Here is an 11055-nt window from a genome sequence, read left to right as displayed (position 1 = left end):
AGGACTGAAGACAGTTACACGGGCAGCAAAACAGAAAGATGGGCAGGAACCAAAATGCAAAGGGTAATTTTACTTAAAAGACCAACTTTTTTATTGTATGTTGGAGTAGAGCCTTTCCCCTGTGCCATCTCCTCAGACGTTTATAAATTACACTTCCCAGTAAGTCTCAAGAATCCATTTCAAGACAAAAGGAATAAAACTGTTGCGGTTTTAAGTTTTTAAACTTTTTTTTTTAACTTCAATCATGAAAAAAGTTACCACGATGCTCCTACGACCCTCGTTCCGTACAGGGAAGGGCCGCAGTCCTCCTGCACTTCGAGTACCAGCCCGGGGTGGAGGACGGGCCACCCCTCCCCGCTGCCGGCTCCAGGCGCAGCGTGACAGGCCGGAGTGCGCTGGCGGGTCATGGCACGGACACAGCGCCTCAGCCACGAGGCTATAACACAGCCGGGATCTCTGACAAGACGGTGTCCAGCGGCTGCCAATGACAGTCCATCAAGGCATCGTAGAGCTCTTCACTCTGCTCCATAAACTGTTTATTGGCTTCGTGGACGTCTAACTGAGGCATTGGATCTGGAGGGGGAAAGACAGACAGACACTCAGTGAATTCCGGATGAACCCAACCCCTATTTTACAGTTGGAAGAGACGTTTTCAAAGCGGTTTGGAGCTGGACGGCGACCCAGCAGGTACGACTCTGCTGCACACACAGTGTTTTGCAATAACTGACTCATCAAACCACTTGTAGGCTGAGCAGCTCACCGAACACCCGCCCCGATCTCCAGCTCAGGTGATGGGAGCAGCGCTATCACACCGCTTGGGAAGCAACTATCAGGGTGCAAAGCCACTGGCCAGCTGGCCGGGAGAACGACAGAGCAGCTCAGGAATCAATGCCTGTAAACCCCTTCAGTTCTCGCTACATCATGTTGTAACACCTCGCAGGAGAAGAGAGTTAAGGAAAAGGAACGAGACACCGGCAGTACATCACTTCAGCTCCCCATGAATTTCAACACACTAATTTAATTTAAGACACCCCAGAGATATTCTGACTACAGCACCAGGGTGTTGGCTCCTGAAACACTTTAGAAGACACTAAGGGCTTTCTGACCGGCCCCAGCACTGACACCTATGGATGCTGTCAAGGATCCAGCTGCTTTCTGCTGTTACCACATCATTCCCCGCCCCCCATCTCTTTTTTTTTTAAGAGATGAATAAGCTCCGCTCCATAGTGCATATTCCACGGACAGAACTGTGGAGCTGCAAGTATGAAATGATTTTTTCATGCATGAATAAATGAAAACTGCATGTACGAACATCTAAACTCCAGTGTGGTTTAGCAGCCCATTTCACACAGTAACTGCTACAGCAAATATTTTATCTGTGTGCTAACAGATTATTCCTTTTTTAAACTAAAAGCACAGTGTAGTATCCTGGGCTCTCAATTCAAGATTTCACAGGAAACCAGAAAATCTACATTATTTCTGTGGCATACCAGAAAAAATATTAAAAAAGGGATAAAAGTTTGAGTGCTGTAAGAGATTAAAAACTCAGTGCTAGTGGAGTCACTGACAGCCCCGACAAGGAACAGCAACTGCAAAATAAGGATGCAGTTGCAGGTGATAGCGACCCACAAATTTCCTTCTATCTCAGATTTTCTCAGATTTTATGGCAATTAAGGGCCAGTTTGGGACAGGCTGTCTCTGCTCAGTGCAGGACAGACAACTTCAGTATCGAACTCGAGGAACGTACCTTCCAATGCATCCTCGCCAACTTCTTCATATGTCTGCAAGGAAAAACCAAACCCTTAGGAGAGCAGATATTTATCTGTTCTTTTACAGACATGAACTGTTGGCCACTGCTGTCACAGACGGACTTTTATCTCTGACCAGTTACAAGAGAACTCTTCACACATAAGCCCCGTGTTCCCAGACTCCATGGGGCACATCCCACACTACGCTTCTCATGGAGGCAGCAGTTCCCACAGTTGCGGTGGTGAAGCTGGGTGCTATCCTGATCTGTCCTGTCCTCTGCAACAGGGGTTATGAAGGATCCCCAAAGGCAGTAGAACCACTGAATCACCGACTGCTTTGGGCTAAAGGGACCTTCAAAACCCATCCAGCCCAACCCCCTGCAGGGAGCAGGGACATCTGCACCCGGAGCAGGGGGCTCAGAGCACCAAGGGCCAACCTGACCTGGGATGGGGCCAGGGATGGGGCTTCTCTCACCTCTCGAGGCAACCTGGGCCAGGCTCTCACCACCTCAGCAGAAAACATTTCTTCCTTTCTTCCAGTCTTACCACTGCCTCTCAATGGTCCATATCAAGAGAACCATGACAACTGCACTGAGAGACCCTTTCTGTCCCCCAGCCCGTTTCCCCCCTCCAGTCCCACCTCTAGCCCCCACACAAGGCACAGCACACTCGAGGCTGCTTCCTCATCAAGCAGCTCCATTAAGACCCCAGAGCTCGAGGATAAAACGTGCCCGCTGCATTGTCTAAGCGATGTGGTGCTTCTGTGTCAACAGATGGCTGCAGAGCGAGCGCGTCGCGTGTCCTACCTGCATTGTGCTCTGCGTGTATCCGTACTGGGGGTAGCTGTAGCTGTAACTGCCCGTGTTCTGGTCGTAGCCCCACTGGGCGTAGTAGTTGTGATATTGTTGGTAATACTGGTTATAATTATAGTTGTACATCTGATTGTACTCCATTGCTTTCACACGGTTACTTAAAAAACATAAAGCAGGAGTAAGTTGCAAATAGTGCAGAACAAATATGAAAGAAAAGCAGTGAAACAGCTTAAGGTACAACATGGCACACAGACAAGGCTTAGTCTAACATGCACATCCCAGTCTTGGAAATATATTTGCTTTTACTGCAGCAGTATTTATCATTTGCATACATTCACAGGAAGAAAGAAGTGATTTAAATTTAACCCCCTTTCCTGTATTCATATTCCTCTTCGTTAATTAACCTGGCTGTCATTCGTTAGGAGTTAATTCAGAAGCACTTCCTGGCTTTGGGAGGGGAAGAGTTCAGGACCATGAGCCGCAGTTTAGAACAATCCTGAACCACAATCCACATTCTTGGGCCCCTTTTCCTCCTGACAAACAGGATGAAGTACAGTGCTCTGCGCCTGCCTGAGTCCAGGTGCTGAGTTCTGCTTTACACAAAGAGTTAAAGACTCAGAGCCCTGCAAAAGAACCAGGGTTTTCTTTAGTAAACCTGTCTGGACAAACCATCGTACAGCAGCCTGAGCACCGACTGTCCCCATTCCCACTGAACTGGGTGACCTTCAACGCAGCCTGTGAGTGGACTAAAATTCGCATTCCTGAGGAACTGGGAATCCCACCTGATTATCGAGACTGGAAATAATGAGATGGCAAATATTGTTTGAAAATGAAATATGTCACACATAAAGCTATGTCTAACGATGACATCAGTGAGAAGCGGGAAGAGGGAAACAATCTTCTCACCCCCTGCTCCTGCTTTTCTCCTCCTCATCCCCCCCGGACTTCTGAGGTCACTGAAAAGCTAAATATTATTCAAACAGGGAGCAATGACTATTATTCGTATTACCCTAGTGCTACGAGCCCCAAGTCAGACCAGGATCTCATTGTATCAGGTTCTGAACAAACACAGAAAAAAAAGTTAATCCCTGCCCCCCAAATACTTATATTTAGTAGACATTATAACAACATCAGCAAGGACATTGAGCTTTGCTACCCAGAAACCAACAAGCAGATTTAGACTATTTCCATTTAATGCAAAGGAACATATAATTTAATAATTATATTTAAACACAGTGTGTGCATGTGTGTGCAATTAATAATATATACAATTAAAAACAGTGCACAAAGCTTAGTCTTGATGTACTGTCAGCAGATTTTTGAGTGCAGTCTGATACTCTTGCTGCTTTACTATGTTCACACGTATTCCTTCACTTTGTGATGGAAACATCCAGGAAATGTCCCCAAACCACAAAAAGACATTTGGAAACACACGTGATTCCGCCTGCCGGTGCTCTCAGACCAATGCCTGGCTGCTTTATACTCACACTTTCGGTATAGCCACACTCAGGCGAACAGGTTTCGAGCCCAAGCCCACAGCTCCCTGGCACTCTGTCAGCGCTCGTTTCTGTTCCAGTTCATCTGTGAACTTCACGAACCCGTAACCTCTGCAGAGAAAACAAGTAACTCAGATAAAACCAAAACAAAAAGCCACTTAAGTTTTTAAATTTACAGTGAAGTCACAATAGATTCTGAAAATGAAACGCTTTTGCTAAGGCTGTCCCTGCTTCTGGAGGAGATGAAATGATTCCACTTCCCAGCGGCTTTTGCAAAATGCTTGAGACCGAACATCTGCGTTTCGGGGGTACTTGCAAAGGCCTCATGAAAGTAAAGTCGGTCTTGTACCAGTGGGTTCTGGGGACCTGGAAGTGAGCTGACATGAGACAGGGACAGCAGCAAAGCCTCAAATCCATACATGGGAGGACACAGGTAATGTAAACGGTGGCGAGCCACCACAGGACAGACAAGACATGGGCACAGTTCTACCCACAACTGCCCGCTGCGCAGGAAACCGCTCTGCCGTGGGATCGACTGGGATAGGCGCTTTTCACCAGCAAAACACTCCACAGGCTTTCTGTCGCTCCTAACACCGACCTGGCCCTGTCAGCACTCTCAACAGTGAAACTCTGAACATCAAGCTGCTAAAACCTGCACTGACAGCACAGCTGGGAGAGGCAGAGCACACAGCCGCGACCCCTCGCTGCGGCAGCAACCCTTTGCTGCAGCGCTGGCAGCGCGACGCAAAACATTCATTCCCCTCTAACTCCAAAGGTCCTTTGCGTGGGATTCTGATGCTGTAGTGAGTCAGAAGCAGTGCAACAGCATCCATGAGGGCAGTGCCAGGATCTCGAGATGGGATGGGCCGAAAGATCAAAGACTTAGGTGTGGGAGGGAAAGAAGAATCCATCAGGGAGAAGGAAGGAGTTTGGGAGGGAAGGGTTTGTCTAACCGGGGAAAAGAACGAGCCGTAAGCAAGGGTGTAAATTTACAGCATATCTATTCTGTGGGAACTCCTAGACATGCTATTTTGAAAGCAGCATCACCCAGTCCTGGCAGCAGGTCCACACTGGAAGCTACTGCCAGTCTGTGCCCATGTAACACAGTCTCCAGCACAGTGAGCTGTACACAAGACCAAATCTCTATTTTGATGCATATATGCAGGTACGTACATGCACTCCTCACACACAAGACCAAATCAAAGCTCAGGCTTATTGGATAATAAAGCAAAGCTCTACCTGGGTACCCACTCACCCTCTCAGGAAGGTCTGTGGCAAATGAAACCAGCCAAAGTCAGCTTTTAAGCCAGGTTAAGTCAGCTGGAGGTGTGGGCACACAAAAGCATGTAGGTTTCTAAGCTGCTACAAAGACTCCTGCAACCTTTCGGATGGGACCAGGAGTAAGTGAAACCGAGAATACTGGAAGTTCCAAAAGGGAGATGGGCAGCTAAAGTCTTGGATGTAGTGTACAGGGACAAATGGCAGCAAGGGAGACAGGGACTCTATCCAGCTTTTCCAGTTTTTTCACACTAATGGCTAAACCAGATCTTAGTACACAAGAAAACCCACCAAGACATAATTTCTTCATGGCCAGGACCTCCTTGGCAGATGTTCTACCCCATCCCTGCAGTCAGAAGACGCTCCCCAGCCTGCACCCTCAGCAGAGAGCAAAGCAGCAGGCACAGCACTATGGCATCAGGCTGCCAGCATCTCTCTTGCCTGGACAAGAGGTGATGGGAGGAGGAGGCCTCCCTGATCTAGCAGCCCTAGCTGGAAGGGCCAGGCCTTCCCTAGGCACATCCACAAGCCCCAGGTTCCTCTTTTATCTCACCAACCCTTGCAGCTGCCCAGCTTTGAGTAACTGCACGAATGACAACAAAGCCCCTGGCAGCAACACACAGGCAGTGCTTGGGGAGATAGCTGTGCTCTGCTCCCAGTCCCGGCTCCTTCCACACCTCCCAAGCGACCACAGATCCCTTTCCCCGAGGTCTGCACTTCTGAACAGTTACCAAAGCCCAGGTAATGGCCCCACCTGCATCGTTCTACACCTGCTTTGTAGGCAGAGCTTGAAGCAGGTGCAGCAAAACCAGAACTGCTGGGTTTACACCTCTGAGGAGGAGGAGGCGGCACCCAGAGCCCACCCCAGCTGTGTCGGTCTCCAGAGAGGTGGCAGTCACAGCGTGAGTGTGACAGAGCAGCTCTGCAAGAGGCTGAGGTTGCACATGAAGAACCTCATCACCAGGGAGGGAGCGCAGCTCCGGAACAGGCTGCCCAGACAGGTTGGATTATCTCCATCCTGGGAGATTTTCCAGGCTACACAGCTTGTGGCTGACCTGACCTCGCTCTGGCAGCAGTCCTGTTCAGTTGGAGTTGGACCAGAGACCTCCAGAGCTTCCTCCAAACTAACATCTCTAGGACTGAGAAACCTTATGTGAGGAAGACCCACAGCCATATTCCAAGTCTTATCACAACATTCTCACAGGTATTACAGCAGAGTATTGTGTTTCATTGAAGCCATGTTCCGTTTGGAAAACAAGGATGCTTCCCACCTCGTTCCTCTCCCAGGAAAACACAGCTTAATTTTCTGCTATTTAGGAAATGTTCTCATAACGTCAAGAAATCCAACTTTTAGATATCTGGTTGTGACAGACATTTCTATTAAAGATGAACGAGGCGGCTAGTAAGTACCTGCCAATGAATCATCGCATTGTTCGCCCTATTTGAAAGCAAACCCTGTCAAAAAAAAAAAGCTGCCACAGGAATGTACAAATCCAGCCAAGAGTCCAGGGGGACAGTGTTCCAAGACCACTCAGACATTTTCTAGCATTTTCTGAAGTAGAATAACATAGTGCTAACACGCAAAGGGCATCGTGCTGCCAGGAGTGACTGCGACGCTGCGGTGACGATCAAAACCTGAGCACGCCTGAGCAGGCTGAATATCCAGCGATGCTGTGCTTTACGATTACTAAAATCGGAGCTGATACAACTAAATTTTTTTTATATCTGTCCTGTTGCTGCACGTGAAGTGAAAGAAAAGAATGAATAAAAGTGACTTACTTGGATACTCCTGCCTGGTCCAAAACAACTTTTCCACCTCTACACGATGGATAAACTTTAACAAAAAATTCATACAACATGCCATCGTCCACATCCGGAGTCAGGTCTCCCACAAACAGGGAATATTCTGGGCTAAAGAAATCGAAAAGAAAACTTCTTAAGCACAACCGTACCGAAGGAGCCACACTGCACGACTGCTACATTCAGCCGAAACATCTGACTTCAGAGAAAAGTGATTTTACAAGACTGGTTTGAGGATACTTTGTGTGTTGCCAGTTTCTGAGGCAACCACAATTTTTACTGACAGTCTTTTTCCAGTTCATTCGAGCAGCACAACCCGTCTACTCAACTGCTTTTTATGTAAAGGTAATTCTTGGCTTAGTTCTCACAGGGTATCTTTGGATTTCTAACACTAATGTCTCACTTATGGATCTGCAACCCTCAATATATTGATCTGAAATGATAATACTTGGAGGCTACATCGACTAAATACCTTAAAAACACTCCTGACAACTCCGCTGTGCCACACAAAAGGCAAAGGATAAAGCTGGGAGTTTAAGTGGCCCTCCCTCCGCAATGAGGAACTCACGTGTTTACATACTGTGAACACACTTTGCAAGGCAATGGTAAACGAGACATTGAGCAGGCAAAATAATACCGAAATATTGAGCATTTACCTGTTATCGGGCTGCTTTCCATACGTGGCATAATTCAATTTAAATCGCTTTGCCTGAAACAGGGCAAAAATGAATCTGTACATTCAAATGTTCTCACGTGAAGCCAACAATTAGGAGAAAACACAATCAGCTGATTTCACACAACGCCGGCAGATGCTCGGTGCCCTCAGACCAGCCAGTTGAGGCATCGGGGACAGCAGTTTTATGGGATGTCAGTACAGCTACAACAACGGAGAGCAGCAAAGAGCCTGCACTCAGAGGCCTGGCCTGTCTTTACGTCCACAGCTGATAAAGTTGGCGAGAGAGGTGAACCTGACAGAGCTCCACGTTTTTGTATCTTTAAGGAAGACGGGAGAAGAGAGCTTCTAATGGCAAATATTGCACGAGTTCTGTCTGAAGGTCTTAAAATGAAATGACAGCGCAGACGACCGTACGTTTGTGATTCACAGGAGCATTGGCAGAGCAGAACCTGCCACATCGGGGCACGGAATCAACTCAAGGTCTGGAAGTGTGGCTCAATACTTTGCTCTGGAGGATGTGCTTGTTTAGTAAAATCCAAAATTAAGTTTTTTCTGGTAAGAAATGTCACTGGACACTGGAGGCCTCCCTAAACTCCCTAAAATCACCTGATTTTACGTTTCCCAGGAGCCCAGATTTGTGCCCACTGGTGCATCTGGAACTCCTACACCATCCTACTGGGGTTCAGCAACTCACGCCCAACTCACATTGAAGCCTGGACCAGGATGTGTGGAGCAGCTGACCTCCTGCTCAGATGGACAGCTGGGTCACTGTCCCATTTTAATCCGCTACACATTCGAGTCAACAGCCTAAAATTAGCCTCTCTGACGATTCCTCCCCTCCTTCCCAGCTTTATGTACCCGAGACATTTGTTATATACTGCAGTTATACAGCGGTCTAGCTCCTTCTCCACTGTCAATGGGTTTGAGTAACTTTGGGTCGCTACAGGCCACGAATAACAGGAGGTTTAAAAATCATACTGCTCTTGCGAACCAAAGTTACTCAAAACTCAGTGTGAACCTGCAGGTTCTTCATCAACAACATCCACACCGTAAGGAATTAATACAGAACTACGAACAGAGTCAGACTGAAGGGCTGCGGGAGGAAAACTCAATCTATTTTCCCCCTCTGCTTCTCTGGTTTCTCATTAGTCCAATTTTGGTGATAGTAGAAGGGTTCAGAAATTAAAAAACCACACCGTGGTGTTTCTATACCTGGATTTTATCCAGACATTCACAGAGAAATCAGAAGGTTTTCCAACAATTTTCTGAGCAAGACATTAATAGTTTTACGTTCACCACTTTAAAGAAAAGAAGACTCCCAGTTTGCTGGCTACTGAATTTGTCTGCACCAATTCAACACACCAATTCCACGCTATCTGCATCTTCCCAGTTTTGGTTCTCAGCTGGCTGATTTCATGTACTTACCGGTGCGGCACCAGGAAGTGGTTTCCCATTGATTTTGTGTAAACATTTCTCTGCAGTAGCTAGATCTGCAAATTCTACAAAGCAATAGCCTGCTGGAATTCTGAACACACGACACAGGAGAGGAGAGAGAAAGATTTCAGGTTTAAACCACATTGGAAGAGGAATATTCTGTTTTCAGATACCTGGCAGGAAATGTGCTATAGCTGCAGTACACAGAACAATTTCTTCTTCAAAGTATAAACATTAACTACTGAAGAAGACAGCAAACTAATTCTGGATCTCAGGTGAGGTGACACTTACCAGTAAGTCATGAAAGCCACAGAAAATAGTTCTGCTCACAGTTCGTTTACTTCCTACTTTCACTGACTGTAAACTTTCCCACCCAAGTTTAAAGAACTAAAAACCAAAGCGACAACATTTACAAGAATAGGAGATGAATTTGTTCTGCGTGCAATCACTCGCTCTGTTCCAAATGAACTCTGAAGGTTCTCATATTGCTCTTGCTAAGTCAGGCTCCCCAGCTCTTCCAGCCCCAAAGTGCTGCACTAGTGCAGCGATCAGCACAGACCCGTCACCGAAGCCCTCGGCCCCAGAGGTGCGATTCCCAGCGGGACTCTGTGGCTCACAGATGCCACTGTACAGCTGACGAGTGCCAAAGCACTGTGGGGTGAGGACCAACCCCTGGGTGGCATTTGGGCAGGTCAAGGAGCCAGCAGCTGTCCTCTCCATCACTCTCAACGCACCCATGTTGTTGGCAGCAAAGGTGAGAATCTCAAAGGGAAAACCACTCTGACAGGGGCAGGAGCACAGCGAGGCCGTGCAGAGGGGTCAGTCCAAACACACCGGTAGAACAAACTGAGAACAAGCGTAAACAGTTACCCTGTCAACCTGTTTCGAATGATTTTTACGCTCAGTACGAGCTCTCCCATGGTGGCAAACGCTCTGGAAACAAAGTTTTCATCCATATAGGGCTCCAGCTATAAAAGCAAAAGAAAAAAGTTAGACCAGAGCAACTACAAAAAGGAGAATATATGTGTCAATGTCACCCTAAGCAGTTAAAACATTATTGAGAAGTATTTTACCCTTACACTTCAAAAAGAAGACTCATTTAAGAGGGTCGATGCCACTCAAAACCAGCAGGCATGCATGAACCAGGCTCAACAGTCTGCAAAGTGGAACCCAAGAGACAGCATGAATTTCAGAGAACAGGGAGCTTTCACAGAAGGACAAAAGCCACTCAGAAACATACAGCAACAAAGTGAGCGTTCACTACACGGAGCAGGGGTTAAGGAGGTGGAAGCTCCTTCTCTGCACGCAACGGGAGGCCGGGCCAGCGCAACAGGCACAGCCCGGGGTGCCGCGACGAACGCGCGTCAGGCTACACAGCCCCCAGCGAGCTGGGTCAGGGGGTTGTCCCACGTAACCGCGGAGCTACATCGGGCAGCAGGGGGGAACCCTCTAACCGCGTCCCGCAGGTCTGCGCTCTGTCCTGTGGGTGGGTGCACCCACCGTGTTCAAGTCATGGGTGAGGGTGTTGCATTGTGTGTGTCAGGGTGCGTGTGAAGTGCAGGGCGGTGGCGTGGGTGAGCGAGCATGCTGGAGGGCAGGTGTCTGCGTGGTGTGAGTAAGAAGTACGAAGCAGCTCTGGAATTCGGACCAAATATCTGATGACTGAGGGAAAAAGAGTCTTCTCTGTGTAGTAGAAAGTGGAGGAGGGAACTAAGTGAAGTGAAGATTTGGTGCAGTGCACACACTGGTGGGGAGCTCTGTGTGTGGCAGTGAAGAGGGGACTGGGGCAATGAATACAGCTCCCTCCACAC

General features: G+C 47.8%; 1 protein-coding gene across 1 annotated transcript; it reads right to left on the bottom strand.

Annotated features, from left to right (window-relative positions):
* Positions 1-436: 436 nt before the first annotated feature.
* TRNAU1AP (tRNA selenocysteine 1 associated protein 1) lies at positions 437-10206 on the bottom strand. The gene is made up of 8 exons (XM_010143518.1): positions 10115-10206; positions 9236-9335; positions 7791-7843; positions 7114-7245; positions 4048-4167; positions 2555-2717; positions 1748-1781; positions 437-573 (listed from the first exon to the last, which is right to left on the bottom strand). Exons 1-8 carry the CDS (start codon positions 10198-10200, stop codon positions 437-439), a joined length of 825 nt encoding a protein of 274 aa, XP_010141820.1. The 5' UTR covers positions 10201-10206.
* Between the last annotated feature and the right edge of the window lie 849 nt (positions 10207-11055).

The sequence above is a fragment of the Buceros rhinoceros genome, unplaced genomic scaffold (assembly GCF_000710305.1).
Source record: "Buceros rhinoceros silvestris isolate BGI_N320 unplaced genomic scaffold, ASM71030v1 scaffold43689, whole genome shotgun sequence".
Taxonomy (NCBI): domain Eukaryota; kingdom Metazoa; phylum Chordata; class Aves; order Bucerotiformes; family Bucerotidae; genus Buceros; species Buceros rhinoceros.
This window is presented reverse-complemented; position numbering and strand designations above follow the sequence as displayed.

Excerpts from the sequence above, each read along its gene's own strand:
- TRNAU1AP (XM_010143518.1), bottom strand. The coding sequence starts at position 10,200 with ATGGATGAAAACTTTGTTTCCAGAGCGTTTGCCACCATGGGAGAGCTC. Across the intron at positions 7,246-7,790 it reads GGAAAGCAGCCCGATAACAG|CCCAGAATATTCCCTGTTTG; the intron begins GTAAATGCTCAA and ends CGATTTCTTTAG. Across the intron at positions 4,168-7,113 it reads GACCAGGCAGGAGTATCCAA|AGGTTACGGGTTCGTGAAGT; the intron begins GTAAGTCACTTT and ends TTTTCTCTGCAG.